The 20,297-nt window shown below is 39.2% G+C and overlaps 1 protein-coding gene across 8 annotated transcripts in view; it reads left to right on the top strand.

Moving 5' to 3' along the window:
* The window catches only part of fryb (FRY microtubule binding protein b), a 76,075-nt gene that overhangs the window by 5,317 nt on the left and 50,461 nt on the right, over positions 1–20,297 (top strand). For 3 of the 8 annotated variants that reach the window (XM_089126540.1, XM_089126542.1, XM_089126539.1), the window contains exons 1-4: positions 4,551–4,878; positions 15,608–15,798; positions 18,363–18,416; positions 19,480–19,619. In XM_089126540.1, the coding sequence (XP_088982666.1) occupies positions 4,689–4,878; positions 15,608–15,798; positions 18,363–18,416; positions 19,480–19,619 (575 nt within the window). In that variant the 5' untranslated portion in view covers positions 4,551–4,688. Of the gene's footprint in view, positions 1–4,549; positions 4,879–10,585; positions 10,798–15,607; positions 15,799–18,362; positions 18,417–19,479; positions 19,620–20,297 lie in introns of those variants that run through there. The other 5 variants (XM_039676447.2, XM_089126543.1, XM_089126545.1 and 2 more) reach the window with 3 other exon arrangements.

Raw genomic sequence — 20,297 nt, 5'->3', positions numbered from 1 at the left:
GTAATGGCCGCTTGCCGCGCAGCATTATAAAGACATAAGCAAACCCAAAGATTGGGTACTGTACTGTGTATCATTTGTGTTCATACCCTTATAAATTAATGTATTTTTACGTATATGTTAGCCAATGTTATATATCAAAGGTAAGATCATTTTGATTCAAAATATAGCCCATGCATAAATTACACCTCTATTTTACTCTAGTTGTAACACATTTACCAGTTATCCTTAGGGCATTTATAGGCATCTAAAGATTTGTACGCCTTCATTGACTCTCTGGTAAACATAGATGGCGTGTCGATGAGCTTCAGGTTATGTCGCCGAATGTCAAATCTGGCCATGTGTTCAGGCTTTTGCTCCAATTCTCTCTCAGGTGATATGGATCAGATAGAGAACATGAACACTGGTTTTATAAAAGCTTTACCTTATATCTCCTTTTAGCTTCTTCATACAAAGAATTATCATATGCTGAATTAGCACATGTTTTGGTTCTTTCTGCCAACCAGTTCGCGCCCACGCCCATATCGTGATGTCACATTTGACTCCGGCGAACATCGCTATTGTCAAGTGTAAAGTTCTGTAAACTGTTACCAAAATACTTTTTTAGAGATATTTTATATTGTATTGAAAGCTTACAGGGATCCCTTAAGGAATGAACGCTTAAAGGGACACTGTTGAGTGTTGCATTTTAAGTGTGGCCTAAAATAAAGTATGCATATACAATTTTAATGCTTTTACATACTTAATTTCATGCCACAATTATTGGTGTACATTATCGTTTAAAAAAAATACTTTTTATCAGCAAGAATGTATTAAACTGATCAAACGTGTCAGTAAAGCTGTTACAAAAATATATTTATTCAATATATTTCAAATAAATGTTTTTTGAACATCTGTTCATCAAAGAATCATTAAAGATATAATGTATCAGTTTACACAAAAATAATAAGCAACACAACTGTTTTCAACATAAGAAATGTTTCTTCAAAGCACCAATTTTGATTTCTGAAGATCACGTGACACTGAAAACTAAAGAAAACTTGTGTGTTTTATTAATTAAATTAACATGTGTTATTATAAATACAATTCGAATGTAGAAAAAAGGACAATATTTTTTTATAATTTAACATTAGCTTTGGTTGAAGTTATTTGGATAGCATATTTGAGATGTCTCATAAAACTAGTTTGATATAAACTGTACGTCTACTAAACTCTAGAGGGCAGCGTCTCACTTCATTTTCCTCACAATTCTTTATAGAAATCTTTGTAATGAGAACTTGCTAGTTGCTACATCCACTCCTCTTTTCTAGTTTTCACAGCTGAATCTAAAACACCTCTTAAAAAAACTCAGTTTTGTGTTTCTGACTTTCTTTAGATCTTCCACCAAGCTTTCATGCCATTTTCACAGTTTCTAAATCCAAGTTCAACTTTTCTTAAAAGGGTTTTTTAACTGAAGAGCTTTTGAAACATGACTTTGCTAGTGAATAAATAGTTGAGAGCATGAAGAGCCGGTGGACGCCTCAAAATCATTTGCCGAACTTGTCGAAACGTGTAAACATTGACATTTCACTTCATGAAGTCACCTGACTGTCTCAGAATGGCTTTCTTTCCACACAGCATGTCTATGTGGCGTCACTATCCTGGCAGACCAGTCCTAACTGCCATCTGAGGAATGTGATATCTGAAGATCACAGGCAATTACATAAAAACAAACCCTGCCTTGATGTGGTGATCACGATTGTGTGTGCGCACAGTCTGCAGTTCTAGGTTATCGCCAGTAATTAGGCTGCACCAATTAAGTGCGCTATTTTGGGGTAGGCCAGTGGTACTTGCAGGGTTCTTTGTATTTTTATCTGTTATATAAAGATGACACATTTTTAAACGATGGGATGATGAGTTTTCATGCTTGGATGGCCTTAGGGACCATTCAGAACATGTTTTTTTCCATTCCAAAGCGCTACTTTTCCATTGTTTTCCTATGTAAACACACGCTAGACAGACGTGTATAACCGTTGCAGCGTCTCTCACACATGACACAGCGTTCTAAAAACAAAAAAAATCAGTTCAACTTTTAAGAACCTTGCGTTTCCCCCCATTCCACTGTCTTTAATGTTGTTTATATGTCTATGGGGTGTTTTTTTAAGACCCTGTGCAAAGTCATAAGTCAACACCATTGCTGAGTATTTTCTCCTGAAAACTTCAGTCAAAAAAAAGACGCTGGTGTTTCTGATGCCACAAACTACCTTGTAACCAATCACATCAACGTGCCGATGGGCTTTAGCATATCATTAAAAGCGAACTAGCAGAGGAGTTTCTCGAGCTACCCATCGAGATTTGCTACTTATTGGTTATACGCATGTGCAGACTAAGGCAAAAGGTCCATTTTCACGTGTTATAATGTAATTTCCCTTTAAAAAATATAAATACAACTACCATATGAATATTTGTACGGTAAGCCAGCTGAACAAGAATAACTGAAAGTTTAAGTTATTAAGGAAAGATGTGCTTTGACAAGTCAAAGATGAATATTTGATGATAATTTTTTTACTTTTCACAACGTTTTAAAAATAAAAACAGTAGTCTACAGTATACAGTAGCTACTCATAACTTAGAATAGTATTATAATTGTATTTCATATCATATTAATCAACATTTTCTGTGATCGATTTACACTACGGTAGCATTTTTCGACAAATTGTCAGAACACCGGTATATTTTTTTGTTGATGTGAAAAATCGGGTAGATTTAGCAATATAGCGGGTGTATGATGTATAGTACGATGTTATGATGAACTATATGCCTTTCTCCACTGACGTTCTGAATTGTTTAAAGCATTTCTGATGATTGTTAGAAGGCTGGAAATTTTCTGAAAAATATGATTGTTTGTTCAATAAAATTTGCATAACACTTTCCAGCACATTGCCATAGTTTCATGTGGTGTACTAATTGTTACTTGGGTGTTTCTAGGGGGTTTTAGGGGGAAATCTGAGTTTGTTGCAAGTTTTGACTTGGGAATTATTAGCAAGCTCTTCATTAGACATAACATGTCTGTGCTTGACTTTATTTCCTATTTTTTTTTTTAAACTATATTTTTTGCAGGCGTAAAGACAGAGTAGCCTTCAGTTCTGCAGCTCTGAGCTCTGAGACGGCCCTTGGGAAGAGACGCTGAACCTTTTTGGATTTGCATCAAAATGTTGTTTATTGAAGAAAAGGGCTGTTTTGTGTTCTCTCGAAGGAGTGGTCAGTCGCTCTGTTTCTTTTTCCCTCTTTTTCATCAGCACTTGGAGAGAGAGACAGAATAAGGTAGTTGTTCCATGTTGGCCTTCAAAAAGTTTACTCCATAAAACCAGCAACGCCTGCAGGTCAGTGAACAGTGCGGCTATTTGTAAGCTTAATCTCATTAAAGGAGAACTCCGGCACAAAATGAACCTTTGGTGTAATTACACATTGCTACCTAGTCAACTGTTTCTGAGATTTGTTTTTATGATTGCCGAATGTAAATAGTTTTATCTCTAAAAACAGTTTAGCCTATAACGCTAGTATATAGGGCATAGAGTAATGACAAATAAAAATCGCTTGTTATTACCACTACCAAGGTCGATTTACGAACGCCGATCCATGTGCACCGGTGAGATGTGAATAAGTTGATAAGGTGAGCGCGAACAGTAGGCTACGTGTATATTGAAGAGAAGAAAACGGTTCGTGTTTGTGTTTCTTCCGGAAACAACGGACCATATGAGATTCTGCACAGTTCAGCGCACTTGGATCGTCATTCGTAGATCGACTGGTAGAGACTATTTTTCAAAGATGGCTTCTTCCTGTATTCGCGAAGTTGACTGTGTGTATATAATATCTTCTTATTAAACTGTTTGGACACTGACAAAGTTCTGAATGCTTCGGTTTGAATGTAGAGACCCTTATTATGCTACCGTGTTACTGTGGGGCTATTTTGAGCCTTGTTAGTGGTAATAACAAGCGATTTTTATTTGTCATTACTCTATGCCCTATTTACTAGCGTTATACTAGCGTTATAGGCTAAACTGTTTTTAGAGATAAAACTATTTACATTCGGCAATCATGAAAACAAATCTCAGATAACGGTTGACTAGGTAACAATGTGTAATTAGACCAAAGGTTCATTTTGCGCCGGAGTTGTCCTTTAAAAGGTGGACCAAATAAACACCCTCACCCAAGGACTCAAAATTCGTCTCTCATGATGTTTGTTTTGTGAGCACATAGCATTTGGGAATCAAACTCGGGGGACATGATGCCTTGACGACCATTTTGAAAACACCTTAGATGCAAAACACAAAAAAAGTTCATCTAAACCAGAAGCAAGTCATTTTAATAGGTTGCTTTCCATTCCCCAAATGTCAGTGTTTTTAAAGCGCTCTAAAATCACACTTTTCACTTGCCCCATCTCTCCTCCTTTACTTTCAAAATCTCCACCCTCTCTCACACAAAAGAGGCGTGTCCGTCTTGAGTAATTCAACACCTGCCCCATTCAGGCGTGCTACTGTAACTGGCTAAACAGCCTGGACCTGTGAGAGCAGACAGACTCTCTGATTGAATTCACACTTTAAAGCTCATGTAGCCAGTACAGAGGAAAGAAGAGAGAAAAGACGAGTCAGACAGAGCTGCCGATCCTGAGCAGGTGAAAGCAGTCCCTCTCTTTGTCATCCGTGTCGGATATGTCAGTGGAGGATGCCAACAGTGCCGGAGTTGTGGATGGTAAACCGAACGCTTGCGAATCTCAGTGCCAGGATGGGATTGTTTTGGTCCAGATGGCTAGTCTCTCCATGCATATGTTCACTCCAGCAGACTTTAAAGGGAAGTTTAGGAAGATCCAGCCGAGAAAAAGACCCACCATCATCAAAGAAGGTACTGGTGATGTGTAATGACACTCAAGTCATCCTTCATATTGTTGTGTGATTTAATTAGATTGGTCTTTTAAGTCTAGCCAAGGCTTAGACTCCCGTCTTTACCTCACACACTTGTGTTTCTGGTATTTTTTCTTGGTCGGCCAGTTGATAGCCTGCAATTTGTCTCAACGCTATGATGTCATGTAGTGACTGTGTTGTAAGACTTTCTGGTAGCCTTCAGCTAGAGATCATTGAGTGGGCGGGGAATTTCGTTGAAACTTGTGGCTGGTTGTGGTGGTATCGTATTTAATTTTCTTTTCACGTTATAGAGTCTGGTTTTGAGAAGCCGTACAATGTTACCTCCCCCCCCGTTTCATTGTGGAGTTTGATTTGTAGTTAGAGACAAAGAAAAAAAGAGGTTCCCAAGGGTTGACTGGACCATGGTTTCAGTTGGGACCTGAATCTTGCGAGTCAACCGTGCCTACGTGAGCGATGATGGAATAGGGGGAAGGGTGGATGTGAATGATGAGAGATAGCATCAACATCAGGAAAGAGATCATTTTGGGTTTTAATTAGACCTTAGTTAAACCAGCATCTCAAATCATCCAGAACCACAACTGGGATGGTCCTTAAGCAAAGCCAACATATTATAGAGGAAAAGGCAAAGAAAAAGATCACAAAGAAACAAATGTGTTTGTCTAAGTTAAAGTGACTTTGTTCACACTTCTGGCCTTTTCAATTTCAAATTTTCACATTTTTATTTAGACTTTTTTTTTTAATGTTTGGTCAGATCTTTTTTTTTTTTTTAATGCAGTTGTTTAAAGGGTTAGTTCACCCAAAAATTAAAATGATGTCATTAATGACTCACCCACATGTCATCCCAAGCCCGTAAGACCTCCGCTCATCTTCAGAACACAGTTTAAGATATTTTAGATTTAGTCTGAGAGCTTTCTGTCCCTCTATTGAAAATGTACGGTATACTGTCCTTGTCCAGAAAGGTAATAAAGACATCATCAAAGTAGTCCATGTGACATCAGTGGGTTAGTTACAATGTTTTGAGGCATCGAAAATACATTTTGGTCCAAAAATAACAAAAACTATGACTTTATTCAGCATTGTATTGTCTTCCAGTTCTGCGTTAACGTGTCCACGTCACTGAACACGGATTGACATCAGAACCGGAAGACAATAAAATGCTGAACAAAGTCGTAGTTTTTGTTATTTTTGGACCAAAATGCATTTTCGATGCCTCAAAACATTGTAACTAACCCACTGATTTCACTTGGACTACTTTGATGATGTCTTTATTTCCTTTCTGGACAAGGACAGTTTACCGTACATACATTTTCAATGGAGGGACAAAAACTCTCGGACTAAATCTAAAATATCTTAAACTGTGTTCTGAAGATGAACGGAGGTCTTGGGAAAACTTAGGGACAAGGGTAAGTAATGACAAAAAATTAATTTTTGGGTGAATTATCCCTTTAAAACCAAACCAGATTGAGGGAGAAGAAAGAGAGTTTGGAGGGAAAGTGGATAGGTTTAGTAGTATAATAAACAGTAAAGGTTTGATCTGTGGTGTGAAGTGTGGTAATGATGTGTTGTGCTGTATTTTTTAGTCCTTTCCCTTTCAAGGCTAAAAAGTGGGTTTCTGCTGAGTGGACGCATCTGTCTCCCGCATGATTGGTTTTTCAGATTTGTACTGAACAGGTGTGCTGGATGCCTGAAAGATTTTGAACCCTCACAGAAGCCTCAGTGATGGCTGTGTGAGGAGACCTTTTGTCAGAGGAAAAAAACAGCTGAAAACAAAGAGGAAGTTTTGGTTAGATTGTTCAAGTATCCTATTCACCATCATGTTGATCTAAACCCAAAGATTTGTTTTGGAGAATGTCCGCAAGTAACATTTGAAGGAGTCTCTCTCGGTTTTCCTTATTTAATTTTAGCATCTTGACCCGTCATTGACTTTTTATTGGAAACGGCCCAATTAGATCATGGGTTTTAGAAGCCAGTGTGCTCGCCAGTACTGACACTGAACTAGGATCATGTTAACAGGATCCTGGTCACTGAGGAGTTATGAGCCAGTGATCCCTGTGCCAGAGTCTCAACAGCTGGCAGAGGCCGCCTGGCGCTCCGAATGCTTGGAATTCTGGGGGTTTCTTGTAAAGATAATCCAGGCTTGACTGCTGTGAAGCTCTCGTAACAGAGAATAAAAACCTGAACAGTTTGCTATAGGCACGTCATCAGTTGATGCTAACATGAGTAATGCAGCAAAATAAACACCTGCCTCAGCATTTAAATTCTCTCATTATTAGTACAATCTAAGCAGTATTTATATCGTTTTTACCTCTTGTAACCACAGCAACTTCCAAGTGATCTGAGGGCGCGGGAATGGTATATAAATACCATTCGTTTTCTCACACAAACCGCTCGTTTCGTGTCTTAGGCCATCAATGTGTACTTACATTTACGAGTCATTAAATCATGTTTAATCTGGACTTCTCTGTGCATGCTCTTTGAGGTGGTGACCATAGACCTCCATTATATGACTGACAGACGAGAACGGTTTGACCTAAAAATATCAAAATTGAAACTATGTGGAAACAAAGACACTTACATCTTGGATGCCCTTGAGGTAAGCTAAAACATAAATTAATTTCAAAGTGAACTATCCCTTTAAGTGATTTGCTTGAAGCAGCTCACTGTTTGTTTGCGGTGGAAGTGGTGGGTGTGACCCCAGCTGCTGTGGAGATGTGCCCGGGGTCGCTGGGAGAGCTGGGACGACTCCACAGTCCACAGTAGCAGGAAAACCCTCAAGAGACCCACACACTCCTCAATTCAACACACTACCAAACTTTTTCAGTGCAAACACAATTCATTTTGCACTGATTTGTTTATAAATACTAGCAGTGTTTAGCAGAGCTTTGTCAGGAACTGGACGTTTTTATGGCTCTCTGCATATTGGGCGAGCTGCAGCTGTCATGTAGCACTAAATAAGCAATTTAAAGCTATTTACACAATATGTATATTTAATCTCCCTCATTGGGTTGCGTAATTTCATAATATAATGCATATAGCATTGCCTAATTTGGTAACACATCTCCCAAAATACAGACCTTTATTGGGATGTGATAGAATGTAAATGATCTTCTTCCAGTCCTTTTGCTGAAAGCTATGATACACTGCAGTAATTACATGCTGTCAATCAAGATGTCAAATACAGCACACCGCTCCTTCCAAAATTACGGTAGCATAACTTTGCTCATATTTAGGGTTAGGGTTATCATATTTATTTTTTATGCCTTGATATAGGCAGGGCAAAATACAACAAAAGAAGAAAAACAACAAGAATTTCTAGAAAGATTAATAGAGCATAGAGGAGAACATGTTTGGTAACTGCTTTCACATGGGAACTATTTACTTTCATTCTTCCAAAACACTTATGTTCTCTGCTTTGAGGGAACCTCTGAGATATTAGCATCACATTCCTTTGCTGATGTGTATCATACAGTGCTTTGCTTGTTCAGTTCTCAGAGCATGTTTTGGAAATAAGAATTCTGCTAATCATACACTACTGTCCAGAACTGGGGGGGGGGTATTTTTTCTTTTTAAAGAAATTTATACTTTTATTCAGCAAGGATGAGTTAAATTGATTAAAAGGGGACAGACATTTCCAAAAAATATGACTTTTGATAATAAGAAAAGTTTCTTGAGCTCCAAATCAGCCTTGGTGAGCAAAAGAGACCACAAACGACCACAAACGTTCGATCAGTACTGCATGTATATGTATGTGCGTATTAAGCACTTGTATTTAAATATTTAAATTTAATGGGTCAAAAAAAAAAAAAAACTTCCATGTTCCATTCCATACCTTAATTATCCCTTATACAAATACTCTATTTTCTTTTACAAGCTGTACACTTGTAGATGTGTACATTGAAGCCATTGCTTGGGAATCTCTGGCCATACATTTGCTAATCCTGCACAGGATGTTTAAAAATGATCAGACCAGCTCTACAGGTTCGAATACAGCTCTAGTCCCCTCCCTCTTCTTTGTCTCTCTTTTCTTCTTTTAAATGTGAAAAGCAAAAGGTGTGAATCAATTCGATTCCGGTGTATTATGTCGACTTTTATTTTAAGATATTTAAGCATATTGCCTTTTCTCCTTAGAGGTGACATCACTGTCATGGGAATTCCAAAAAGCCTAGACATAGAAGACAATGATGTCATCATTTGAACTGTTACATTTCAAATGAAATGCCCATCATCATCAGTGCAGTATTCAACCACGTTTGCTTTAGAAAGCCACAGCGCATGTGCCTTGCATGATCTTCCGTTGTGTTGTATTGCTGCAGCTCTGCATGTCAGCCAGCAGATGGTGTGACGATGTAATCCCATTCCCATACACTCCCTTGTCATCATGCACAGTGAACACGCAGGATCACATGATCACATGACCTCCTCCCTCGCCACCTGCTATAAAATGTAATTGTGCAGATAAAATGACTAAGTGCTTATTTTTAATATTCTAATACTAAAATAGACAATAGATAAGTGTGTGTTGTTTTTATGGGAAGCTGATTCGCTGAAAGAAATTAAAGGGTTAGTTCACCCAAAAATGAAAATTCTGTCAGTATTTACTCACCCTCATGTTGTTTCAACCCCGTAAGACCTTCGTTCATCTTCGGAACACAAATTAAGATATTTAAGATATTAAGATCGCTCCTGCATACAGTCCATAGGCTTCTTGAGGTACTGGCTCTTGCTGTCCCCGAAAAGTCATTAAAGACATCGTTAAAATAGTCCAAGTGACTACAGGGGCTCAATCTTAAGTTTATCAAACGACGAGAACACTTTTGTGCGCAAAAAAACAACAAAAATAACGACTTTATTTCAACTATTCACTTCCTTCTCCATGGGCCTGTAGTCCGTTAACGTAGTGTGATTGCGTAGAGCTACGTCACACGTAGGCTCACTATTGGCCGACGCTGGTCATGTGTGTGTGATGCGTGTGACGTACAATAACAGAAGCTTACGCTATTAAACTAGTAACCTGACTCGCGCAGAGGGAGAAATAAACGAATAGTTGAAATAAAGTCGTTATTTTTGTTGTTTTTTTGCGCACAAAAGTGTTCTCGTCGTTTGATAAACTTAAGATTGAGCCCCTGTAGTCACTTGGACTATTTTAACGATGTCTTTAATGCCTTTTCGAGGACAGCAAGAGCCAGTCCCTCAAGAAGCCTATGGACTGTATGCAGGAGCGATCTTAATATCTTAAATATCTTAATTTGTGTTCCGAAGATGAACGAAGGTCTTACGGGGTTGAAACAACATGAGGGCGAGTAAATACTGACAGAATTTTCATTTTTGGGTGAACTAACCCTTTAAGAATGAACATATCAGCTGCAGTGTCACATTTACATTTTAGTAAATTGTCGGGATGTTAAACAAGAGCATTGACGATCTGCTCCGGGAACACTGCAGTAAACAAACAAACAAACAAACATCCCCTCCCCCCTCCCTTTTTCTTAATGTCCTTTAAGGGAGACTGGACAACACAAACAGCAGCTCTCTCTCTCTCTCTCTCTCATTCTCTCTGGGAGCCAATCCTCTTAATGCAGAGTGAGAGAGAGAGTGAGAGAGAGCGGCTGATGAGGGAGTTTGATGGAGGGAGGGGGCAGGAAAGAGAGAGGAGAGGAGAGAGAACAGTTGGTGCTCAGAGCTGACACAGGACACGTAGGGAAAGGCAGTGCTGCAGCGTATGACGCTGTAAAGCGGCCTTTCTCTCTCTCTCTCTCTCTCTCTCTCTGCATCACTCCACCAGCTCTCTTTGCCTGGACTCGCTACAGCGACTGAGCCTGCTAACCAGCCATGGCCAGCCAGCAGGACTCAGGCTTTTTTGAGATCAGCATCAAGTCTCTGCTGAAATCCTGGGGCAGCAGTGAGTACCAATTCAGCACACACACACATCCTCGTGAGATGCAGCTGCATTTGTGTGCTGACCCTTAGGACAGAGTTGTTTATGATCTGCTGAAGACCAGTTTTATGTCCCTTATAGTGCCAGTGATGAGATTTTAAACCCCATCCGTTTCGTGTCAACTTTATCAGGATGCTTAAACTGTTCAGTTCTCTCCGGGATGTGTTTACATCCAGCTTTTGAATGAGATGGTTGACTTACGTTGTCCAGTATTCACGCTTGCGTGCGTGTCCGGTTCATTAGTGTTTGGATGGAGAGGTTGCGTTATGTAATGACTGCAGACCTAAGGGGCTCGTGACGGGATCAGGATGATTTGTGCTGTTGTTGTTGTTTATCATGTGAGCGTGTCCGTACCTCTGAGTGTACAAACATCACTGTGTGCACACTCAATGTCAAGGTTATTCACGGATCATGTGTGAAAACGATGATGGTGACTGTGACATCATAAATCTCTGATGATGTAAGAAAGCATCAGATCACTCCTCTTATACAAAGGCTGAGTGAAAAATGGGTTGTGTTTTGTAAAAGCGTTATTGTTTTATATAAGCGAGCCGAGAAATGGAGAACATAATGTACCAATGAACCTAACCCAACTATTGATTATTAAACTTATTTTATATACAGTATTAGTTGTTGCGGCCCTATACATTCTGAGATGTTAAGTCACTGTTTGTTTTAGAGGGATCTCTAACTTGCACTGGTAAAACTTCTAGCTAAAGGTGATAAAGATGCCCTTTTCTTGTACAAAGGAGCTGTGTCGCTGTACAGTGGCTGTTAATTTGTTCCCATGTGTTTTAGACGTGCAGCTCGATCCCTGTGAAGTAGAACAGGTGGCCTGATAACAGTCTGCTAACTCACTCAAGCAAATCCACTCAAATCTCTTTCCAGTCCCCCTGATCTCTTTTTCTGCATGCTTTCTTTCTACCTAAACCACCACTTTCGTTCATTCCCTATCACTTGTTACGCTTTCCAGATGTCTTTTCTGTCAGATCAACCCTTATTTATATGAGGTCAACCTGCTGTGAATTAGCTTGTGTACAAACTGATGATTGGGATGAGATGGAGTTACAAATAATGAAGGCTAGATAAAGAAAAGTTGATGTATGGAGAGAGGGAGTCTATGATTATATCTGATAAAGTTCTGTTTGCTGCTTCCTTTTAATGCACACTCATTATCAGGAGTGAGTGCGATTACTGCATCATACTGTATTTCCGAGCAATCGCTTTCATCATTAGTGTGTCTGAGCTTTCCCTGCACTGATTCAAAATGATTATGTTATACTTGCTGTAGTTTCTGCAACTGTGTTTCTTTTGCTAAATTTGGCAATGTCCTCATTTGAAAAATAAACATTTTGGGTCTTTTTTGGACAGAAAGAGCCATTCTTTGTGGCTCAGATTAAACTGGTTCCTCGGGATGTTTTTTTATGCAGCTTGTTGTGCGTTTGTTATGTCATAATATCCACGCAATGATGCTGTTATAGCCTAATGGACATAATGATGTTTTTACTGGAAGTTATGTATCAGAATGTCCATTATTACCGGATCTCACTTCATTTTACTGGAATATTGTGAATGCCATTATAATGCAGTGAAATCCAGTGTACAATATTATAATGCGATTTATGACATCATCACTAGATTTCATTGAATGGCATGAATGACTCATCAGACTCTCGTACATTTCATTTATAGAGAGAGTCTGGCCTCGCTCCATTGACTAGCATTAACTTTCTTGTAGGTGGGTACTCTGTTGAAGTTTAAAACCATTGGATCTGCCATGACCAATCGCTAACGTTTGGCGGTGACGTATGATGACTCAAACTGAGATGGTCCTCACTGCAGAACACAAAATCTAGGGGGAGGAGTTGGATCTCGATCTTACATATACCTAAACATATACCTAAACCATCTCCGCCCCTGATCCCTAACCCCACCCCTAATCCTACCCATCTCCACCCCCTGATCCCTAACCCCACCCTAATCCTACCAATCTCCACCCCTTAGATCCAGATCCAACTCCTCCCACCTTACATATACCTAAACCTACCCATCTCCGCCCCCTGATCCCTAACCCCACCCCTAATCCTACCCATCTCCACCCCTTAGATCTTGATCCAACTCCTCCTCCTGGATCTTGTGTACTGCAATGAGGTGCTACTGCTCAAACTAGCGCATGACATCATTGTCATCGTTCTCAGCCACTCCCTCTGTTCGCTGATTGGACTGGTAAAAAATTGACTGGACAAAACCAAAGAATTCACCATGTAGTACTGAAGGAAAATGAAAATTGAGCGGAAGTACATAGGAGGGCGGAGCCAGGCTATGAATGACATCATAATGCTGTGAAATCCAGTGATGCCATCATAATGGAATTATGACATCATAACTGGAATTCATTGTGACACATTGGAGTGAAATCCAATGAAATCCAGTGATGTCATAATTGCATTATGATAACATTTGCTGCATTCCAGTGAAATCCAGTGTTAGGACAGCATTAGGATGGCATCCATGGATTTGACTGGAAACATTGTGATATCATGATTGGATTTCACTGCAATGTGTCTCAATGAATTTCAGTGAAATCCAGTGATGCCATCATGAATGGCATTATGATGTGACAATATATCATAATGGATATTATAATGTCATCATAGCACCGATTATGATGTCATAAAGGGAACTGTAATGCTTTTTTAGATTATGATGTCATAAATGCCATTGTAATGCTTTTTTAGAATATGATGTCATAAAGGGCATTGTAATGCTTTTTTAGAATATGATGTCATAAATGCCATTGTAATGCTTTTTTTAGATTGTGATGTCATAAAGGGCATTGTAATGCTTTTTTTTTTTTTTTAGAATTTAATGCTTTTTATAATTATTAGATCTTGAAGGAATGCATGTTTCATGATCATTCATGTATGCTCCCAGTAAAAAGGAATAGTGCATGTCAGTGCTGAGGTTAAATATAGCACCAAATAGTCCCCTCCCACCCTCTCTCTATTTCTCTCTCTCTCTCACTCTCTCTTGGCTTTGCTAAAATTCCAGCTTGACCTTCTCCTCAGTTAGGGCTTGCTTCTGTCAAAAGCCTATGAAGAGCTAGGAAGGGTGTGTTCCCTGAACTTGCGTTCTCCAACTCCCATAACTCCAAGAGCAAAGCCCAGCTATCCCAAGTTCATGGCTGTTTGATAGGGCTGCCCAGCATGGTGCAGGCCCACAAAGACAGGACGGGAAGACAAATGGGACGTATGGAGCTCTGGTGGTGGTAAAGGGCTAGTTTTGTGTCGGATTACCGGAACTAACGTGGCCGCACCATGGAGCTTTCTCCCGTGCGGTGGAGTCGGGCCAGCGTCATCAGCTTCATCAAGGGCCTTGGTAGGTGCCACTGAGCGAAAGGTCTGTGGGTGCGTGGGTGTTGTTCTTGTTCACTACGCTTGCTGTAAGGAGGTTGCATTCTGTGGATTCCTTGTAGCGTGTTCAAGGCTAAAGTAGTGAACAAAATATTCGACAATTCCTTTCCAGCAGCTCCCCTCCTCATTCGGTTTGAGGGTCGACAGCAACTTCGGAGGTGCCAACTGACATCCATAAATAACGTTGACGTTAATTCCATCTCCAGATGACTGTCAAGCCAAACCATATGTAGCAATTTCAATTCAAAAATGAATACATTTGCAAGTGACTTCTGTTTTAGTATTGTTTGATAATGATTCAACAGTTGCTAAATATTGGGTTTTCGGTCTAGTTTGTAGCTCATGTCATTTAGCTGTCACTTAAATGTTTTACCTTTGACCTGAGCCGTGAAACCCTGGTGTCAGGTCATGAACTCCCATTAACATGGTGTGAAGTTAGGTCTGCGAGAGGAAATATAGTTCACAAAACATCAGCTTGATGTTACTTATTGCAGAACATATCAAATCTATACATATATGTATTAACACCACAATTGCATTCAGTAGCAACGATTTGACAACATCTACAACACTGTATTATTGTGTTGTTGTTGTTGCTGTGCAACAAGTTTTGCATGTACATCATTCACTTATTCTTAAAAAAAAACCCTGAAAAATGACATTTAAGATTAAAGAAGAAAAACTGAAATACTGATTTTGTGTCTTCTTTGATGCTGCATGTTTGGGGCAATGCATCAGTGTTTTTTTACTTCGATTGCTTTAGTTTTAAATGAGCAAAAACATGTGCATGAGAAAGTCTTTTAACAGCCTTAATCTCTAACTCTTTGGAAAACCGCTTAGGCAATCATCATTTTAAGGTAATTGCCTAATTTTAAGTTCTCTCTGTTTGGAAGATTATTTTTTTGCCATGTGTTTAGCTGCTTGTGACTTGTGATGTTGCAGGGGTCTATTCTAAGAGCAGCACATGCTAGAAGCCCCTGCAGCCACATGACGTGGGCTCCCCCGGCCCCGGTCAGCCGGCTGACCCCCTCCCTCCTTTGGGAGTGATGACATGGTCTTGCCAAAAATGAAAACACCAGCTGCTCTAGCCCTGGCTGACTGTGAGGCATAGTCTCCAGCCTTTGACTGCACAATTGAAATTTTCATCAATATATCTGTCACTTTTTTTAATTTGCTAATCTGATGAGAGCTTTCCATGTCAAAGCATTTGATTGGTCAGACACTTTTGCCATATCACCAGCATCATGCTTGTCAGAGCTTGTGCAGTGCACACCGAGTCACACATAGAATAATTATCACAACGATTGAGCTACTAATAAGATTCATAATGAACTAATCCTATATTTTTTGTGCGTTCCCAGCATCCCCCGTAGGAAAGCGCCCGCTCCCCCAAGTGAGCTGCGCTCCGGGTGAGAGGAAAGGTCCTGTTGCCACCATGCCGGTTACCGTGGACCCCGAGAGCAAACCGGGCGAGTATGTCCTCAAAAGCCTATTCGCCAACTTCACCACCCTGTCTGAACGCAAAATACGCATCATCATGGCAGAACCACTGGTAAGAGACCTATTTTTTTTATATTTATCAGTCATTTGAAAGCCTTTACATGCAGATAATCTAAGACTCAAGACCTCAAATGCAAGTAAATAACATATTGTCCAGTATTATATATTATTAAGTGGTGGGCAGTGCAACATTATTGCACCATTTTACCGTTTCTACAGATTAAAGTGAAAACAACAGAGCGGTTCACACCACAAGCACTCAGGGTTGTTTATGGTAATGATCTTTCAGAGGTTTATCTATAATATTTTTATCAAAAGACAGGTGCTTCTCTCAAGCACTTTCTTCTCCATGAATCTCTCTCCCTCTCTAACAACGTAAAGCACCACATTAAGAGCAAATGAAGCAGTTATTTTAACAACATTAGAGCAGAAAAATAGATGCTTTCGCTAAAACACTGCAGAAAACTAGAGTACAGCTAATACAATTATTTGTATCCATCATACAGATGAAAATGACCGTTTTGAGACAAGTTCACATGACGTTTTTTTCATATGTTTAGCATTATTAATCATCATATAAAGGGCATTTCATAATAAACAACAAAAAAAAAATTCAAATTTGTATGTGCCATACTCAAAGGTGTCTAAATGTTATAATAATAAAAAAAAATCTGATCTCATCTTTTTACATTCATATCCATTTGGGACTGGGAGAAATAAATACTTTTTTGGATAAGTTTTTGGTAAAAATTCTTAGACATCAGCATCACTGGTCTGGCTCTCTGGGCCCATCTTTGATGAATCATTTGAGTGATTAGGGTTTTTTTGTTTTGTTTTTGTTTTACTACGGCTTCCTCGATTGAAACTGTTCCAAAAAAGTATTGTCCGGACCTCCGCCGAAGGAAATATTGAGACTATACAATATACATCTACCCCGATCTAGCCCATATTATAAGAAGGTGCCAGACGTCACAGTTGGGTTTGAGGTTTTTTACGCCTTGTTTTAGCTGATTCTCTGGTTTGTTGAGTAGTCTGTAAAAACAGGAAGCATACATACAGTAAGCTGTCTAAATCAGTTAGACAATGGAGGAGAGATATCTAACAGCCCTGGCACAAAATGCAATGGCTTTCATTTGTAGTTGCTTTCGCTGGCAGGCATCTAACAGTAATACTTCACAATACATCTTCAAACTGCACTAATAGCCGTAAGATACTGTGTCTGGGTTTGCTGCAGTGGCTCAGGTTGCCTGGTCTCCCTGTATCATTTTAATTCCATTATGCTGGAGTGTGGATTTAAGTGGACAGGAATGGGTTTCGCCTACTCTGTATGAGATGCAGTCAAAGCTCTCAGCAGCACCCCATCTCTAAATGCATACCGCACCCAAACAGTGTGTGCTTCAGGTGGATAAATGTCATCACGGTTGAGGTGCTGATTTTATCAGAAAGTGCATTTTCCATTCAACTTCCAGTAATTGACAGTAGGGTTGTGTGATTAATCCTAATTAAACGATTATGGAAACAAGATAATCGAGGTACAGTGAAACAATTATTGTGCCATTCCCGTCCAGTACGCCTTCCTTTCCTTCACAGCGGTGCGCTTTCTTTCCTAAAAGTCCAAACTTAACATCCAAACAGCCAAATTTTAGATTAGAAAACTGTATTAATCTCTGTAAGGGGAAACTCGTTTGCCACCATTGCACATTACAAACAACACAAATAGACAAATAAACATTAAAAACAACAACAATCAGTACATTAAAAAAAAACAACTGTTGTAGGAATGAAATATCTTCTAAATCACTCTGAGGCATTACTAATCTTCCACTAAATTAGCTTTTAAGTCTACTAAAGATTGAGTGTAGTGGATGACCTTTGTAACACAGAATTTTTCATCTCCACAATGACCTCAAGTGAATCAGGAAGGCCAATCACCGAGCCAGCCTTTACAACAGTAACTTTGCATCAGATTAATATCTAGGAAACACAAATTTCAACCATACTTGAAATCAGTAACTTTAGAAGCAGAACACAAGCCATGACCAAGACATCAACCTGTTTGTAGAGTCTTTGCCCTTTTCATCTGACCCCGTCAATCCTCGCCAGTCTGAAAGCGCGTGTGTGTGTCCACGAGCGTGTCTGCGTGTTATAAGGTTAATCACTCGATTTGACCTTCAGTTCCGGCCCCAGTTAAGTTGGTCTCTTGACTCTTTGGCCTGCTTTCAGGCTGTTCTCCATGTGGCATCTTTAGATTAAGTTTAGTCCCGTTTAGTTCAAATGAACGAGGATTACTGTTGTTTTAGTGTCAAGAATCTGTAAAAGAGCCTTCGATAATGCTCACTGCATGACAAGTTTTTTTATATATATATTTTCCACACGTCTGTAAAAGTCTGCGTGTGCAGATTCCATGTGGTCTTAGTAGGGGTCCTCAAAAATGAAAGCCTTGTGCTTTCATACAGCCTAAAACCATAACCGATATAAGATTTTGGTCATATCGCCCACCCCTAGGTCTTGATTGAATGTTTAATCTGGGCTTTTCAAGTTCATGCATTACAAAAGCAAGATTGTTTTCCAGCTTTCTCTATCTATGCCTCCTAAGTTCTTTTTGATGTTCTGCAGGAAAAGCCCCTCACCAAATCTCTACAAAGAGGAGAAGACCCGCAGTTTGATCAGGTGAGATTAAGGAATATTTTCAACATCCTTCTTAACATTTAAGACTTTTACTTATTTAGGACTTAACGCTGGCAATGAAACAATTAAGGCTTTGAGACATGATTTTTTTTAGACAAGTAATGTTGAAAAAGAATGACAAAGAATTAATGATCTGCTCCCATACCATCCAATGTTTCCGGCCCTTCTCTATTGATGGACACTTTTTTTTGAGTCATCATCATCAGTCAGACCCTAAGAATAGCATTCCTGTAGCTGGTGCTGTGCTGTCCTGACTTTACCCCTCTCTATTGAATTCTTAAGTAGCCTTAATGTGTGTGGGTTCTTGAACGTCTCATAGTGGTTGGGGGAATACCAGACCTACTCGGCCCAGACACCACTCCTTTCCTCTATTTGGTTAAGCCCAGCCTGTATGACCACATTCACTCCCTGGATCTTAATTCGGGCTGTTTTCTGATTACCCAAATTCCACCCGTAGTAACATTTCACTTCGTCATAGTAACATTTTCACTGCGTCCCAATTCGCTTACTTGTACTATGCCCTAAAAGTATTTACATTTTTTGTTTAGAAATATTACATACTTTTGAGTGTGTTGCAGAAGTACAGGCATGTTTTGGGACCATGTCATAATTGCCATTACCTGCAATACATTGTGTTTCTTTAAAATGTACACATTCAGGCAATGTTCGGCATACCCTCTATTTTTAATTATTTATTCATTTTAGCTGACGCTTTTATCCAAAGCGACTTACAATTGCTATATATGTCAGAGGTCGCACGCCTCTGGAGCAACTAGGGGTTAAGTGTCTTGCTCAGGGACACATTGGTGTCTCACAGTGGATTCGAACCCGGGTCTCTCACACCAAAGGCATGTGTCTTATCCCTTGAGATGTGCACAATTTTCTGCCTGCATAAATTACTCCAGTTCATAATTGATCGAAACTACCTACTGGTTCACATGCTATTTTTAGAAGATAGGTGGTGTACTGTATACTGTGCTAATATATGCTAGTCTTTAGTTAAATCACATTGCATTTTGAGTTTGCATTCCTTGTTTCTCCACAGCTGATCAGCACTATGAGCTCTCTTGCTGAGTATTGTCTTCCCTCCATCCTGCGGACACTGTTTGACTGGTATAAAAGACAGAACGGCTTGGAAGACGAGTCCCATGAGTACCGTCCACGTGCAAACACAAAGTCCAAAAAGTGAGTTCCTTACATTTAAAGTTACATTTCTAAACTATTTTTATACTCTCTGAAATGCCATTAGGAGTGTGTGAACTTTCCTCAGACAAAATAATAGCCATATAGGGTATTGGTAACTAACTTTTGAACCTTTCATATGTACAAAAATACATGCTTAATTGTTGGAATGCACCGAAATTTCAGCTACCGAAAAAAATCTGAAAGAATCTTTTTCTGTTTCGGGTCGCAATGATTTTCTGAAATGAGTAAACAAAGGTTTAATTAGCGCTTCTTCGATGGCACGTTTTTATTGTGTTAATGTAGTGAACACAACATGGATAAGCTGCAACATTTAAACATGTCAGCTGTGTGGACACTAGCTGGACTGACAATATTATAATACAATTAAATAACATTTTGCTAAATATATGCTCTGTGTTACATATTCATTATATTTTTCTTCATTATTTAATGTATGTTTTAATAAAAACAAGTTATTACAGTTTATTGTCATTTATATTTTCCCAACAAGCTGGGGTAGAAACAATGTTATTAAAAAGTTGACATAAAAACTGCCAATTTAAATGTTTGTACAACTCCAGTTGCAGCTATTTAAGTGATGATTATTAAACCATTTTGATTAATTAATAGATTATTAAATGATTATTTATTGGCCGAGTGCATCCTGAATTTTTGGTT

The sequence above is a fragment of the Pimephales promelas genome, chromosome 23 (genome assembly GCF_988280905.1).
Source record: "Pimephales promelas chromosome 23, fPimPro1.hap1.1, whole genome shotgun sequence".
Taxonomy (NCBI): domain Eukaryota; kingdom Metazoa; phylum Chordata; class Actinopteri; order Cypriniformes; family Leuciscidae; genus Pimephales; species Pimephales promelas.
Note: the sequence above shows the minus strand (reverse complement) of the source record. Positions and strands in the feature narration are given on the sequence as shown.